Source organism: Paralichthys olivaceus, chromosome 4 (genome assembly GCF_024713975.1).
Source record: "Paralichthys olivaceus isolate ysfri-2021 chromosome 4, ASM2471397v2, whole genome shotgun sequence".
In the NCBI taxonomy this organism is placed as follows: domain Eukaryota; kingdom Metazoa; phylum Chordata; class Actinopteri; order Pleuronectiformes; family Paralichthyidae; genus Paralichthys; species Paralichthys olivaceus.
Genome location: NC_091096.1, coordinates 10,379,474 through 10,394,497, shown reverse-complemented (window position 1 = coordinate 10,394,497; position 15,024 = coordinate 10,379,474). Strand labels below are relative to the sequence as shown.

Sequence of the window (15,024 nt, the reverse complement as noted above, 5' to 3'; positions counted from 1 at the left end):
AAATGGGAGAACTGTTTTTGCAGCGTCCTACAAGCCTTTTTGTGGTTTTGAGCACAAGAGTGGAATACTGGATGTGGATGGTGAAGTCACACTTTTACAATTGCATGACAAGTTTCGACAACACAATCGTCAAAGTCGTCGGAAAAAGTTCACAATACCTGACTTATGATAGGTAGTCTGGTGACAGGGGGGTAATATATGACACAATTTTGATATTTAGCCATCTAGAAGTCACATCTTTGAAGAGTTCAGATTCAACGGTTGCTGACTGCCGATCAAATGCCTATTTGGCTCTGATCTGGTGCTTTTGTCTGTAAGTTTCCAAATTTGTTGGTGAGCCGAAAATTGGGCTAAAATCATTCACTCGGCAGTTTAAAGGCTTGAGATATTTCCCTGATTCTAGAAAATTCTGCTCATGTTGCTCGTGGGTGAATATAAAACTACCACAAGAGATTGAAAGAGTGGTTGAATTTTGTTACCTAGTTGTCTGAACTTTTGGGATCATAGTTAGAAGTGATATGCACATCCCATCTTCACACAATCAGTTCTCAGTATTGCATCATGGTGAACAATTGTTGACAGTTCCTCAGAGTTGGGCCCATGAAGACATAGTAGCAACAGTGTGGAACAGCAGATATTTACTTGGCAGGGAAATCCCACAGATAAGATCGAGTGAGGGACGGACGCTGAGTGACGGCAGATGGTAGGAGGCAGAAGCAGATGAACAGCGGAGGGAGAGGAGGCAACAGGTGGGGTTTTCTCAGCGATCAAAGCTCTGTCAGGTGATTGGCGGTGGCAGCTGAGAAGTAAATGAAGAAGACGAGGGACAAAAGAAAGGGTGTTAACAGTGAGGTGGGGTAATCTCTACCTGAATAGATGAACAGAGTTACCAATAGAGATGAAGCAAAGCCAAATTAGAGACCTTTGAGAAAATAGAACCAAAAAAGCACATCTATAGTTCAGTAGTAATTTGTAGTAGTCCGAGTATAAGCAGACGTGTCTTAAGGTTTTTATTTGGATATTCTCTATATACTTATGAAATGCTTTACCTGACACTGAATGAGAGAAGGACTCATGCATCTCGGATTTATAATGCAACCCGCACATCTGTGCCTTTTGTACATTAGTAATAAAACTCAGTCTCAGCATTTGCAGTTTTCTGATTGTCCTTATGATACCCTTTATTAGCTCTCCATCAAGGATGTGGTATGATTCAGGGAAGAACCCATTTAATTTTGGTGCAGAAATTTTATTTCACTTTCTATAACATAGCAATATTTGGCGTATTTAGGTAAGTGGTGCAGCTTGATTGAATTTAAGATGACCGTTGCCTGATGCCTTAATGGGTGTATGCACGCAACAAGTTTCATATGAATTAATGTGACACCACCACTTTATGATGAAAACGAACACATGCATTAAGTCCCTTTACTTTGAAAATGTTCTTGTCCATAATGTCTGATACATCTCACAAGCAAAACAAATGTTGTCTTCTCTTCAGCTCACTCCACCTCATATCCTCCTGTAGATGTTTAAGGTATGGGGGGGCGTATAGGCTACAGGCAGTCGCTGTAAACTTTGGTGGCAGAACGATGACCTGGTTTTGGGGGGCTTCCTCCTCACCACAGGGGTCCCAGCTGAGAGGGGGCCTAATCCAGCTAATCCTTTTGTCTGCGCGCACACACACACACACACACACACACACACAGAGCAAAGGTTTTGTGTAGCCACATGCACAACAGTATATTCATCATGCTTTCACAAGGTCCCCACAGATGAATCAGTGGTCCCTTTAACTGCTTGTATGTTGAAATATAAGTAATAAATCAGGCTTGTGTTGTCTGTGGTGAAAGTCGCAGGGGCCTCGAATTGATTCTCGGCCTGCTAATGGGAGGGAAGTCATTTTTAATATCTATTCATCGCTTGTTACGCTTTGCAAATATTTCCCTGCAGAGATGCTGTCCTTACTCTTTCTGTCAGGTGTTCGATTGTATGTACGTTATTAGCAAGGTGTGTGCGAGTTGTTTGCCATCGGTGGATCTGTGTTTTCCGTGAAAGTGCGAGATGCTTCCGTCGTCAGGCGTAAGAGATGTGCGGGGGGGTGGGGTGTTATGTATCGCATGGAAAAGAGAAGAGAGAGTTGGCGAGGGAAGAGGGGGGGCGGGCTGGCTTTGACAGAGAGGCCGGGCTGATTGCCATCATGATCTGGCCAATCACAGAGGAGAGCTGAATAGACCAAAGAGAGAAAATGAGAGAATAAAGGGGAGGGGGGGAGTTCAGAATTGAAAGGAGGGAAGGGGGTGATGTCAGTTCCTTAGAAACCTACTTTCTCTCCCTGGGTCCCGCCGCCTCCCGTTCCCTTACTTTGAGAATAGGGGGGACCAGGGGTTAATGTTATGCAACATGCTGAATACCCACACTGAGGGCTCCAATACAGTGACACACATTGGCCTTCTTCTTCTAGCCCACTTCTATGTCTCTTTGGAGTATTTCTACTTCTTTTACTTCTTCTATTCCTTCTTTTTCTACTTTTTCTTCTTCCTCTTCTACGTCTTTGTCATCTACTTTTTCCCTCGTACTTCTACTCCTTTAATAACGGCTTCTCCTTCTTATACCTCTTTGACTTGTGGTTAGACCTTGACTCTTTCTTCTGCTCCCTCTTCTACTTATTATACTTCTTCCAATACTTTCTCTCCTTCATCCTCAGCTTCTACTTCTACGTTTTCCGTCTTTGCTTCTGCCTTTCTTCTTGTTCTTAAAAGTTCTTCTTCCACGTCAACTCCTTCTTCTTCTTCCTCTACTCCTGCACCTTGTACTTGTACTTCTATGTCTTCTTCTACTCCTACCCCTGCTCTTCCTTCTTCTCCCTCATACTTCCTTCTTGTACTTCTTCATCATCTTATACTTGTGTCAGGCTTAAGCTGGCATTGAAACATACATACATGCAAATAAAAAACATTGAATAACACTTATGAGTTGTATGTGTAACAAATATTACTGATAGAAGCCAGAGTCTGTCTATATGACCAATTAAATAGCGGATTCAGGGCTTCATATACCAACCATATCTATAATCGAACAACCAATTATTGTTCCAATGAACTGATAATTCAGTTGGTCTATGATGCATCAGAAAATAATCATAAAGTAAAGTATCCTCAGCCCAAATTTGAACATTTCTGGCCATTGATCAGAGTAATGCGTAAGTTACTGCGCTCAGGTAACATCACACAGGCTTTGTTGAAAAGAAGAATCAGATAAATGTTCTGTTGAATGAGGTGACGGTGGCGAAGGTTGGACATTGCATTTTAAAGTCAGTGACACTTTGTCTTAGGTCACAGCAGCTGAGCCCGGAGCGGGACACCTTCAAGATATCAACACATGCCGGGGTCAACCAGTTTTCTTAGGAGAAGGAATATGGGAATATGTGTCATTGAAGAAACACAGCTGTGTGTACACACACACACACGTACACACTCGCGTATATTTTCTCGGTCCAGCTGGGGTGTTAATTTCACCCCGAGGCTGTGTGAGTGTTGACCCCAAAACGCTGTAACCTCGTGAAGTGTGGAATTCTCCAGGCCTGACGCCGTAATGTGCTGTTTCCTGTAGAGAGAGAGTGCATTCCTTTGACTTGTCCCATTCCTCGCTACTCGCTGTACACTTCAGGTCTTTGGGTGGCAGCCCGCAACTTGGAGAGAAAACACAAGCATGGCCCTCCCGCGCTTTTTCAATCAGACCTTTCCTCATCTCCTCACTGGTGAGGCTGAAAATAGCAAACCTCTTTCTCTCTACCTGTGATCCCATGTTTCTGCTATGACACTGCGATTAAATTCAGCCCCGGGGCAAGCGTTGCCTCCGAGCGTTGAGTGTGCCAGACAAGTCGACTTGTTAGTGCACTGTCAGCGTGCGTCGGATCTAAATCAGTTCCATGCGTGCTCCTTTTTGAAGGGAGTGCTGGTGTAATGTAGCTGTGTATCTGGCCTGGCAGTAGAAAGCATGTCGCTCCAGTTAGCCCGGGCCTGCTATTAATGATGAGTATTATAAACATGCCTTCAGACAGGATCAGATGGTAATGCTGTTTGGGTCCAGAAAAAAAGAAATCAAGTGTGTTTTCCTAATGCCCCGAGACATGACCCCCTCCCTTGCCGTTCCATTGGTCTGACTGGGTGGTCCAGCCCAGCAGAACAGGCATGCTTATGTTCAACTTTAATGCCATTACAATGGGCTGAGAAATATACAATCTATGCCTGCTGTTGCATGAATCGAACAGAATTGTTAAATTGGATTAAGTTGTGATAAAAGGTTACAGATTTTTCACACAGTTAGCCATCGCATTGGGCATTTTTGAGCTAGTAAAGGAAGAAGAAGAAGAAGGTGCAGTCACTGATGATGGGAAGGTCAAATAATTTGCTGGTAAATACATAGACTGAACTAAGGGATGCAGACACACACACACACACACACACATCTCAGGCTTAATCAAGTCTGATACATGTAAAAGAAAAAAACAAATCACACACTTTTATTTTGCTTATAAAATTTGTGGACCACTTTTTTGTCGTCAATTTGACTGAATGTTTAAAGCATTGCTCACGGTATCTTGAGTGTGTGTGTGAGCGACAGAGACTTTGCCAGACTTGCCTTCCCTGTGCTGGGGTGGGGCAGGGCAGCTAAAGGGCCTGAAAGGCTGCTTTTGTAGCTCAGGCTAGCTGAGAGCTTAGAGCGCACGCACAGGGCTTAGTCCCACCACGATACTGGGAGCAAAGCCTGGAAGAGAGCCTCTCTCTCTTTATCAGACACACAGTCACACACACATGCAGTCAATGTGGTCTGGAGCTGCGGACTTGTTAGCAAATTTGAGTCGAAGCGTTGAGCTGATTCTGTGAAATGTGGATTTGTTGAAGTGATGTTCCATGTCTGGATTCAGAGGGGTTGGGATGTTTGGCATCGCACTGGTACGAGCTCCCTGTAAGCAACGTGCCTTTGTGTCAGATACAAGTCTGATAAAGTTGTGGCCAGGCTGAGACGTATTTAGGTTTGGATCCAAAGGATCACATCTTGAGTCACAGATGTTTAAGCACATGATGCGGCTTGTGCGTGTGTGTGTGTGTGTGTGTGGTCATCTTGTGGAAAGTTATGTGTGGGTGTATAATAAAACTGTATGAAAAGAGTTAGGAAAGGTTAAATACTTTATATTTGTATTTGTTATATGGGGTAATGATAGTATGATGTCGACTAGACACCTACATCCTGCATCAGTGCTGTCTTTACATTAAGGACCATCATGGACGTTGATATGTGTAGCCCTGGTTTCTGTTCTTAACATCTCTTAATGTATGAAACAAACTAAACTTAACCGAATATTTTTTTCAAAACCAACCTAAAATAGTTTAATAATGTTTTGAATTCACTTAAATACTTAGAAGGACTTAGGGGCATGTTTTTCCTAATTCCCCTTTCACGTTGCATTACTGATCTGTTACTAAAGATTTTCTCAACACCTCTGTGAGTCTTCAGTGTCTTCTTGTAGTGGAATCAACCTTTGGATGCAAAGGGACATGGATGTTAAAATCAGTTTACTTCTTATGTAAAAAGTTGAAAATTATTGACAATATCGAAAGTGATTGTGTTTAAATATGTGCACAGAGGGTTCAAATGTGCAAATGTTTTCTTTGTCCAGTTGGCGGGCGTGTGAACCAGGAACTGAGGTACACGCGGCAGAAGATCGGCGAAGAATCCATGTTTAACCCTCAGTTGATGATCCAGACGCCGCGGGAGGAGGGAGCCAGCGTACTAACGGTGGACGCACTCCTGCAGCACCTGGAGTCAGCGATGCGAGCCAGCAGAGTTCATGTTTACCTTTATAACAGGTGACATGAGTTTATGCTTCTTGTTTATCTGAATTTAAGCCCCTGTTTTCCTGCTCTGGACAGTTCCTCACAAATATGTCTCAAAGTCAAATAAGTGTGCAGCAAATGTGTGAAGCTTATAATAATAATTTTCTGTTGACACTGTGTCAAAGATACCACATTGGTTGGCTTATATTATTATTTATATTGCATTCCATTCTATTATATTATCAGCTGCTTGTCCATCTCATTCACTGTATGTGCATGTATGCAGAGTATACAGATACACACCATGTGTATCAGGTGTGTTCAGTACTTCATGATGATAGATTTATTAAAATCTTTTGAAATTCTTGTCTGATGGGCTCTGAGTCTTAAATTTGACAGAACACAAACTAAACAGAAACTCTTGTTCTCCTTTCAGACCATGGAAATTAGAAAATTTATGCTACAAATCAGGAGAACTTGTCACGGAAACTCATTTTATGGCTCAGGTAAGATGCATTTTAGTATTCAAACTCGTTGAATATGGAATTTTTCCACATCCACTAATGTGTGTCTCTTTTGTTGATCCAATTAGATCATAGAAAATCTACATCCCTGCCTCATCATCACCCCTCTGGACTGTTTCTGGGAGGGATCCAAGCTCCATTCTGGGATAGTCTATCTCCCGTAAGTCGGCAAAACACCTTTCTACCATATAAAATCATTACTTTATGATGTGTCCGCACAGTCACAACATACCAACACAGCATTTCATTCAATTATCCAATTTCTTTCAAGCATTAAGTCAAATGATGAAATCAGGAACATGTAGGTTTTTCCTAGGCTTGTTGTCAAACTGACTAAAATGACGTGTGGGGACAGTAAGATCTTAAACACTGAGCTCATGTGTGCTTATGGAATATAGTGTATATGGTAACAGTATCATGTATTTTCACATTGCTTTCAAGACAGAGGGAGTGAGAAGCTGGAACTCTTAAGTCTTGTTTTTACCCCTTAAGTAGAAGCTACCCAAACACGCTCAACCCGTCCAAAGAGACACCACAGATGAACAAGTTTGTGTGTGTGTGTCCTGAACTCGTCCCCTCTGAAGGCTCTATTGTAGTGGTTGCTGGCATGCGTATCGCTGGCGATAGTTTCTCTCCAGCCCTGGGCCTCACATCATTGTCTGGCCCTTCTGTTGCTAATGGCCTGCTGCTACAGTAATACTCAGCAGACCTGTACCTCTGCATGTGTGTGTGTGTGTGTGTGTGACATTGCCATCACTGCACACTCATATTATTTCGATGTGTAAAAGTGCATCAGCTTGGTTCACTGTCATTAAAGTATGTGGATATACATGTGTGTGTGTGCACGCGTGTGTGTGTGTTGCCCCCGTTGGTCTCGGATGGAAGATAAGGTTTTTACTATGTTCTGGTTGGGAGGCTGGGAATAATAACCCAAGCCTGGTTAAGCACATACAATGTAGTCTGAATGACACAGAGAGAGAGAGATTCAGAGAAAGAGAGATTGGAATGTGTGAGGCAGAGAGAGCATAGAGGGACAACGACCAGTTTGGGGCTGGAATTTAGCACTGTGCCATATTGCATGATGGGAATTGGTCTCCATTTATTGCTTTTTGTCACCTAGCATGAAAGAGATTATTTTCTGCTCTCAGAAATTGGACTGGAGGGAAAGTCGGAGGGTAAATGTGGGTTGATAAGTGCAACTGACACTTCAACACATTATGTCTGTCCCTGCTTACAAAGCTGTTATCAGCTGGAGTGTCTAATGAAACAAGTGGGTAGCAAACACAAACTGTCCAGAAAACTGATAAAAGTGACATTTGTTTGGGATCTTTTTTGTTGGTTGTGATAATTATACCAATCAAAGTAAACATCAACTTCACAAACCAGTCGAAAGTAGAAATGAAATGGTTTGAGAATGTAATTTATTTTATTTTTACTTTTATTATTGTTATTATAACAGTGGATTCTAGCAGCTCTCCTGCCATCGCTGCCTGGCCCCATGCCTTCACTACATAAAACAGATCAATGTTGCTGCGCCTGTGCTTAGAGACTTGCTATTATGGTGATACTGGACAGTATCAAGCAAATCACTACGGTCATCACGGTAACTAATGATTAAAATGGTTTCAATTTATCTTAAAACCAGTAACTATTTCATCCCTAATCAAAACCACTTCCAGGTGGTGACCAAAACTGATCAGAGCTGGATGGATGGTAGCTAAAAGTACAAATACACATCCTTGGAGTCATGGTTAAACTTTCTTCCTATTTACTTTTAACTGTGCAGAGGAAAAGACCCTCTTCAGTGGACCAACTTTGACCCTAAAGACTTCCTTGAAGACTTGAGAAGGGAAAATTTCCCCGTGGAAGCCTTTGAGGATATGTTGGAAAAGGCAGACGTGGGACACGGCTACATGGATAGACCCTGTCTGAACCCTGCTGACCCCGACTGCCCCCTCACCGCGCCCAACAAGAACTCCACTAAGGTAGGCACGCATGCATGCTCAAGCTTTTAACTGGGAATACGCGTGTTAAAATATGAAACATAAATGTTTTAGTAAAACAAAATATAATCAGCTGCTGACAGTTACACTATTTTCTGGCGTGCTGCATTTATTGCTCCAGCCGTTGGATGTGGCGCGGGCCCTGAACGGTGGCTGCCATGGTCTGTCCAGGAAGTACATGCACTGGCAGGAGGAACTGATCGTAGGAGGGACCACCAAGAACGGCAGTGGACCCCTGCTCAGGTAACATACCCACACTTGCACATGCACACCCTCATAAACACTGCTGCCATCGCTGCAGCGCTTATTCTGGAGTGTGTGTGTTTTTGTTCTTTTACACTCTCCGAAACTGCACATGCATGCATGCGTGTGCGCCGTGTGCTGTAAATCTTGCACTCATTAGCAGATTCCAGTGAAATCTTAGAGCTCCAGCTGTTCCTGCTCAGCTTTGGCTGCTCTGCTTGGACAGTGCCCACTCACACACACACACACACTCACACACACACACACACTCACACACACAGACACATATGCCCAGAGTGATCTATTGCCTGCCTAGTTTGTCCAAATATACAATGATTTCAGGTAAATGATCTTAATTCCAGCATAAGCACCAAGACAAAGCTTTAAGATTATATGGTTTACCTATGGTCATGTAGTATACTCAGGTTTATGTGTGCAATAACCTCTATATCCTCCATACAGAACACCTACATTCAGTCAGTTACTGTATTATACATGTTTTTTTTAAAAATATACACGTAATAAAGTAATAGGAGGCTTCCTTTAACAGAGGAAAGCAGACCAAATTATCCAATATTTTAGTAACGGACCATTTATTTTAATGTTAAAATGCAGTTGGATGGTGCATACACACATACATGTACACACATACACACACAATGACACACATTCTGGTCACAGAGTACAGTGGGGTGCGTTGTTTGTTTTGTGGTCGTGTTTTTTCCTGGCAAGGTTGGGTCATTAGGGTGTCTGTGCGTGCCTGCCTGCCTGCGTGTGTGTGTGTGTGTGCGGTTTAGTGGCTCCGTCCACTGGGCTGTTACTGCTGGCACAAAATTTCTACATCTTGTTTACTAACTGCCACCATTACCGTGATTATCACAATATTACAGAGATTACATTCATAAAGAGAACGAGCAGCTAACGTCTGCTCCTGTGGTTCGTAAAATTTGATGATTGGAAAATAGGTAGACTGACTTAACCACTGTTCTTTAGCTGCACTCACGTCCAGAGTCATTAGTTAATGACTAATCAGTTGCGTTGCTTAATGCCGTCCTAATGTGCACAAGAAGGCTGTGAATTCCTCACTGCACTCGACACCATGAGCTTGGGAAACATTCGGAACAAGATCAGGAACCTCACAGATCCGAATCGGACGCTTATTTTATGGGATCTGCATCTTCCTATGTCACTATCAATTTCAGTCAGTAATCTTTTTTTGTCAGTACATATTCTGGTGTGGATATTACTGGATAATATATAGGTGAATAGGGAAATGTAAGGTCTGCGTCTCTGTGCACTGTATTCTGGTTTAGGTTTGTGATGGGGTTGAAGACAGAAAATGAAGCACTAATATTGTTAATAATAGACTAGAAAGCTGAAGTCCGGACATACGCCCAAAATTTTCTAGACGGGCTGAATGTGTGAATGCAAACATTTTCTGGAACTAGAACCAGCCCCCTTGTAGAATGACCAGAAAATGAGCCCATGTGAGAACACAGCAGGACAATGTCAAGAAAATTGTACAGTACATGTAGAAGACGCCGGCAAAGATGTAATCTTGGAAAGGCAATGAGATTCCAGAGTTTTTGGAGATAAGGGCAGACAAAAACGCAGCAGGTAAAACTGAACTGGACAATCTCCTGCTACATTCTTCATGTGAAAGCAAAAATGTTTTTCGGATTGCATGTCCAAAAAAAAAATATTATCCTGAAGTTGTGATATATATTTCCTCATTCAATGTTCTATAGCTGCAAATCATTGTTTGTATGATTATTATAAAACAACAATTATAATATGTCACTTTGGGACTTAATAATTAATGCCGCAATCAGAAAAGTCAAAATACGTATTTTGTTGCCTAATTATGATTATTTCTAATCTCTCTAACATGTGGATATTTCTGCTGCGCAGTGTCTGGCAAATGGAGCACGTTTCATGGCTGTGGGCAAATTTATTCAGGGACCAACATTCAAATCAGATGGAACAATATTATGCTTAAGCAGCAGGTGGTCTTAACACACCACTGTTTATGATGACTGTTCTCCAATGTGCTCCAGATGATGTGGTTTTGATGAATTTCGTTTTTCCTTCTTGGTTAAATTAGAGCCCTCTCTGTACTGGGACCTCTGGTTTAGAAATTAAACTCCATTTTTAGTTTCTGGTCTTCATGGAGGATTAATATTCTGGTGTTATTCCATTCCTCCCTGCTTCTCTCATCCCCCTGTTGGTTTTGTGTTCCTCATGGACGTTCCCAAGTAAAATTGATGTTGTCTTGCACCTCATCTAATCCTCTTTTTTTTTTGTTCCCCCTCTTTTTCCTCCCTTTTCCCATCTTCCCAGTGCCCAGGCCTTGCAGACCATGTTCCAGCTGATGACTCCCAAGCAGATGTTCGAGCACTTTCGGGGCTACGAAGAGGTTTCCCACATCAACTGGAACGAGGAGAAGGCAGCAGCCATATTGGAAGCCTGGCAGCGAAAATACTCTGAGGTGAGGGGGCCAACAAAGAAAGAGAAAGAAAACGGGGGGGTGGGGATCTGCCCTAAATCCTCTACAACCACACTGTAAATCACTGGCCGGATACAGGTGAACATGGAAAGGCCCCATCCAAAACCTGGGCCCCTGATAGATACTAGAACCACTGTTGGTGTGTGGTAAAGGGCTGAAGCTTCTCTCTCACTGCTCAGTAGAGAGGAGCGACAGAGCAACATGGAGAGCATGTCTGGAATACATTAACAGAGAGCTGGATATCTCTCTCTCTCTCCTCTCTCTCTCTCTCTTTCTCGTACTCGCATACAGACGCACATGCAAACGCGCTCAAAAGTTCACACACAATCGCTTTCCCAGCTGTGGCCCCATTGGTGGCTCACGTGTGACATCATCTGGTCTTTGTTTTGAGGGCCCCAACCTCTGTTCGACATGGTGTGACCTTGTGTGTGTGTGTGTGTGAGCGTATATGTGTGTGTGAATACAAATGCGTGTGTGCGCACCATTTATCTTGGGGCCCATGAGTCGCTGATAGAAAAGAGTTGTGATGGTTAAGATACAGAGTTTTTTTTCATCAATGGCAGTTGGGGTAAAGAAGTAAAAGAAGCCAAAGCATTTGTGTGTGTGTTTGTGTTATGAAAGATTTGGCATGTCTGCAATATTATGTGCTTGCATATCGGTGATTGACACGTGCTTACATGGGTGTAAGCGCGTGTGTGTGTGTGATGTAGCGTGCGTTCTCTAATGTGTGTCAGCCAGCTTTTCTCCCCACTGAGCAGTTACTACAGTTCAATGTTGAAGCCATCTGTCTGCCCCCAGATAGTGCGAGAGAGAGAAGATGGGTCATGGTTCTCTGTAAATTCTACTGAAAACCTCCCACAATGGAACAACACAAGCAGATCCAACACACTCTACCACAAATCAGATGTTTGCAGAAAAAGAATCAGAATCATCAGAATAAAGTCATAGTACTACGAGAATAAGTCGTAATTTTAGGCTACGTGTCATGTTAGAAGGGAATATCAGAAGATCAGCCTGTCGCCTGTGTTAAAACGCAGAATGTGGATTTATACGTTGTATAGGTTTCAGGAATAACGTAATACTCGGACTCCACACAAACACCAGCAATAGGCCGTACAACAATTACAGCAATCATCACGTCCATACAGATATGGTAGAATACAACTGTTAAACACATTTTGTGGGATGTATTGTATTAAGTTATAATTTAGTCCATCTTTGTTCTTTGCATTCCAAAGGTTTTTCCATCACTGTTTCTTTTTGTCTCCGTCTCCAGGCGGTGCTGCAGAGCGTGGCAGCAAATTCGTCTCAGAAGGTCTTGTCTTTCACCACAACCACTCTGGAAGATATTCTCAAGTCCTTCTCTGACGTTAGCGTCATCCGCGTGGCCAGTGGATACCTGCTGATGGTGAGAATGCAGCTTTCTAACTGGGAAAAAAATACGAGACTTCTACAGTATATATCTCTATTATATCTGAGAAATGCATCAGATAAAAGATGGAAGTAAAAGGTCCTTTATAAAGATTTAAACACACATGTTGATTAATAAACAAATTCTACATTTGCTCTTGGTGTCCAGCTGGCCTATGCGTGTCTGACCATGCTGCGGTGGGACTGTGCCAAGTCTCAGGGCGCTGTGGGGCTGGCGGGCGTCCTGCTGGTGACACTGTCGGTCGCAGCAGGCCTGGGCCTCTGCTCTCTGCTTGGCATCTCCTTCAATGCTGCAACCACGCAGGTAAATCACAAGCACGCCACAGGACAGGTCATTTGCTTAAGTCAAGACCGACTGAATATTCACAGTTAAAACAATAATTCAGAATTTATTTTAATTACATAGAACTTTTCAAAGTGTTTTACAAATTAAAAACCAGCCAGGTGGCTTTGCGTGAATTTTCCCAGTCGGGAATTTGTTTTCCGATTATTACCACATCACATGAAGGCACAAGTTCACAGGATCTGGATATTTTTCAGTCGTAATTTATGGTTAGAATCCAAAACTAAGTTACTCTTTGCGGTGTGCTCATGCAGTTTGTTTGTGTGTGTGCGCTACAGGTGCTGCCCTTCTTGGCTCTGGGAGTAGGAGTGGATGACGTCTTCCTCCTCGCTCACGCCTTCAGTGAAACTGGACAGAACAAGAGGATCCCGTTCGAGGTGAGACAAACACCCACACACTCGCCCTCTCCTCCTCACCATGTTCCTGCCCCTCTGCTATCTTATCTCCTCCATTGAGGAATGTGTGAAAGCCTGTCTGTGCCTGTGATGTAGCATCAAACAACCCATGTGCGCCACACACACACACGCGCTTATCTAATCTCCACATTTATTCCTTTCTCTGAAAACTGAACAGCAACCATTCCAGTCTGTATTAAATCATTTGCATTTGTCTTCAAATCTTCTGGTTTCTATTCTTTGACTGTAGCTTTATCATAAATCATAAAGTTTCTTTCATAATTTGAGCTAACGATCCAGCTCTCTGAATTTTTGTGGTCTGCTTCACACCCACACACACAGACGCATACACAAACACACATACAGGATAAATATTACACAAATAATCAGTAATGGTTCTGAAATACATGTCAGATGAGAATAAGTAGTTTAATAAAATGAGATGAAGTATTTTTGTATTGTCATCAAGTTAAACGCAACTATTCCAAATGACACAATAAAGCAAATAAAGTGCAACCATGTGAGTGTGTGTGCCTGTGTGTGTTGTGTGGGGATAACATTTCATCTCCAGAGGGGGAAAACACGGGCATGTATTTGCTTGTTTTTGTTTTCCCCAGCCTCCCTCCCCCCTTCCTGCCCTCGTCTCCCTTATCCCCTCAGCTTCCTTTGTGTGGCTGAGATGAAAACTAAACAGAGCTGAACCTGATCTCTCCTGTCTGACACACACACACACACACACACACACACACACACACTCTAAGATGCACACTCCTGCAAACACTTCCTGTGTGGTCCTGCACGTCCTCAAATCTTCATACAGTCACCGCTAAACCTTTCAGGGGTGTGTGCATACTTATCTCTACTATTTATTGTCAGAAATAGGTAAAAGAACTTGTTCAGCCACGATTAGTTCACTAAAAATTGATTTATTTTGAGAAGTAGCAGGTCATTTTACTGTCTCTTTCTTTTCCTCCCCTCTTCACACTCTTGTAGACAGGCCCAGGTGGATTATCCAAGTCCTTCAGGGCGTCAAGAAACATTGCGATCACTGTCAGTCATATCAGTATTATGATAATTGGACATAATGTCAAGTGCTACATGTTTTGCCTTTGGCTAAAGTCTGATCAAAGAGCAGAGTTTCGTCAATTTGCTTTCATCTGCCTCCCTCTGTGTCTCCTTCAGGACCGTACGGGGGAGTGTCTGAAGAGGACCGGGGCCAGCGTGGCCCTCACCTCCATCAGTAACGTCACAGCATTCTTCATGGCAGCCCTCATCCCCATCCCAGCGCTGCGAGCCTTTTCTCTGCAGGTATATGCCTGATAGTCAGTGAGCATGTGTGTGTGTGTGTGTGTGTGCGAGTGTGTGTGCGCGTGTGTGTGTGTGAAGTGTGTGTACATATGTGAGAGTGGGTTCAGCTGTGTGGGGCCTCTCTCCCTCACACTAATAGTCCTGTTCCAGTCCTCATTGGCTCCAGATTTCTTCAGACCGTAGTTTTATTGATTTCATTCATCAAACTGTAAGTGTGTGTGTGTGTGTGTGTGTGTGTGTGTGTGTGTTGTGTGCATGTGTGTGTGGGGAGGAGTGTGTGTTTTGTTAAGTCCATCCAGCCCTCTTCCTCCCTCTCCCGTTTTTGGAGGCTGTTTAGTGGTGGGCCCGGTGTCTGTCCAGATTGTGGCTGAGGTCCATGTAACTGAATCCCTCTGCTTGTGTGCTTGTGTGTGTGTGTGTGTGTGTGTGTG

General features: G+C 43.1%; 1 protein-coding gene across 2 annotated transcripts in view; it reads left to right on the top strand.

Moving 5' to 3' along the window:
• Window positions 1-15,024, top strand: part of ptch1 (patched 1) — a 51,994-nt gene that overhangs the window by 12,762 nt on the left and 24,208 nt on the right. For both annotated transcript variants that reach the window (XM_069523649.1, XM_069523648.1), the window contains exons 3-12: window positions 5,684-5,873; window positions 6,277-6,346; window positions 6,433-6,524; window positions 8,151-8,349; window positions 8,489-8,610; window positions 10,951-11,098; window positions 12,393-12,524; window positions 12,696-12,851; window positions 13,169-13,267; window positions 14,468-14,593. In XM_069523649.1, the coding sequence (XP_069379750.1) occupies window positions 5,684-5,873; window positions 6,277-6,346; window positions 6,433-6,524; window positions 8,151-8,349; window positions 8,489-8,610; window positions 10,951-11,098; window positions 12,393-12,524; window positions 12,696-12,851; window positions 13,169-13,267; window positions 14,468-14,593 (1,334 nt within the window). The remainder of the gene's footprint in view (window positions 1-5,683; window positions 5,874-6,276; window positions 6,347-6,432; window positions 6,525-8,150; window positions 8,350-8,488; window positions 8,611-10,950; window positions 11,099-12,392; window positions 12,525-12,695; window positions 12,852-13,168; window positions 13,268-14,467; window positions 14,594-15,024) is intronic.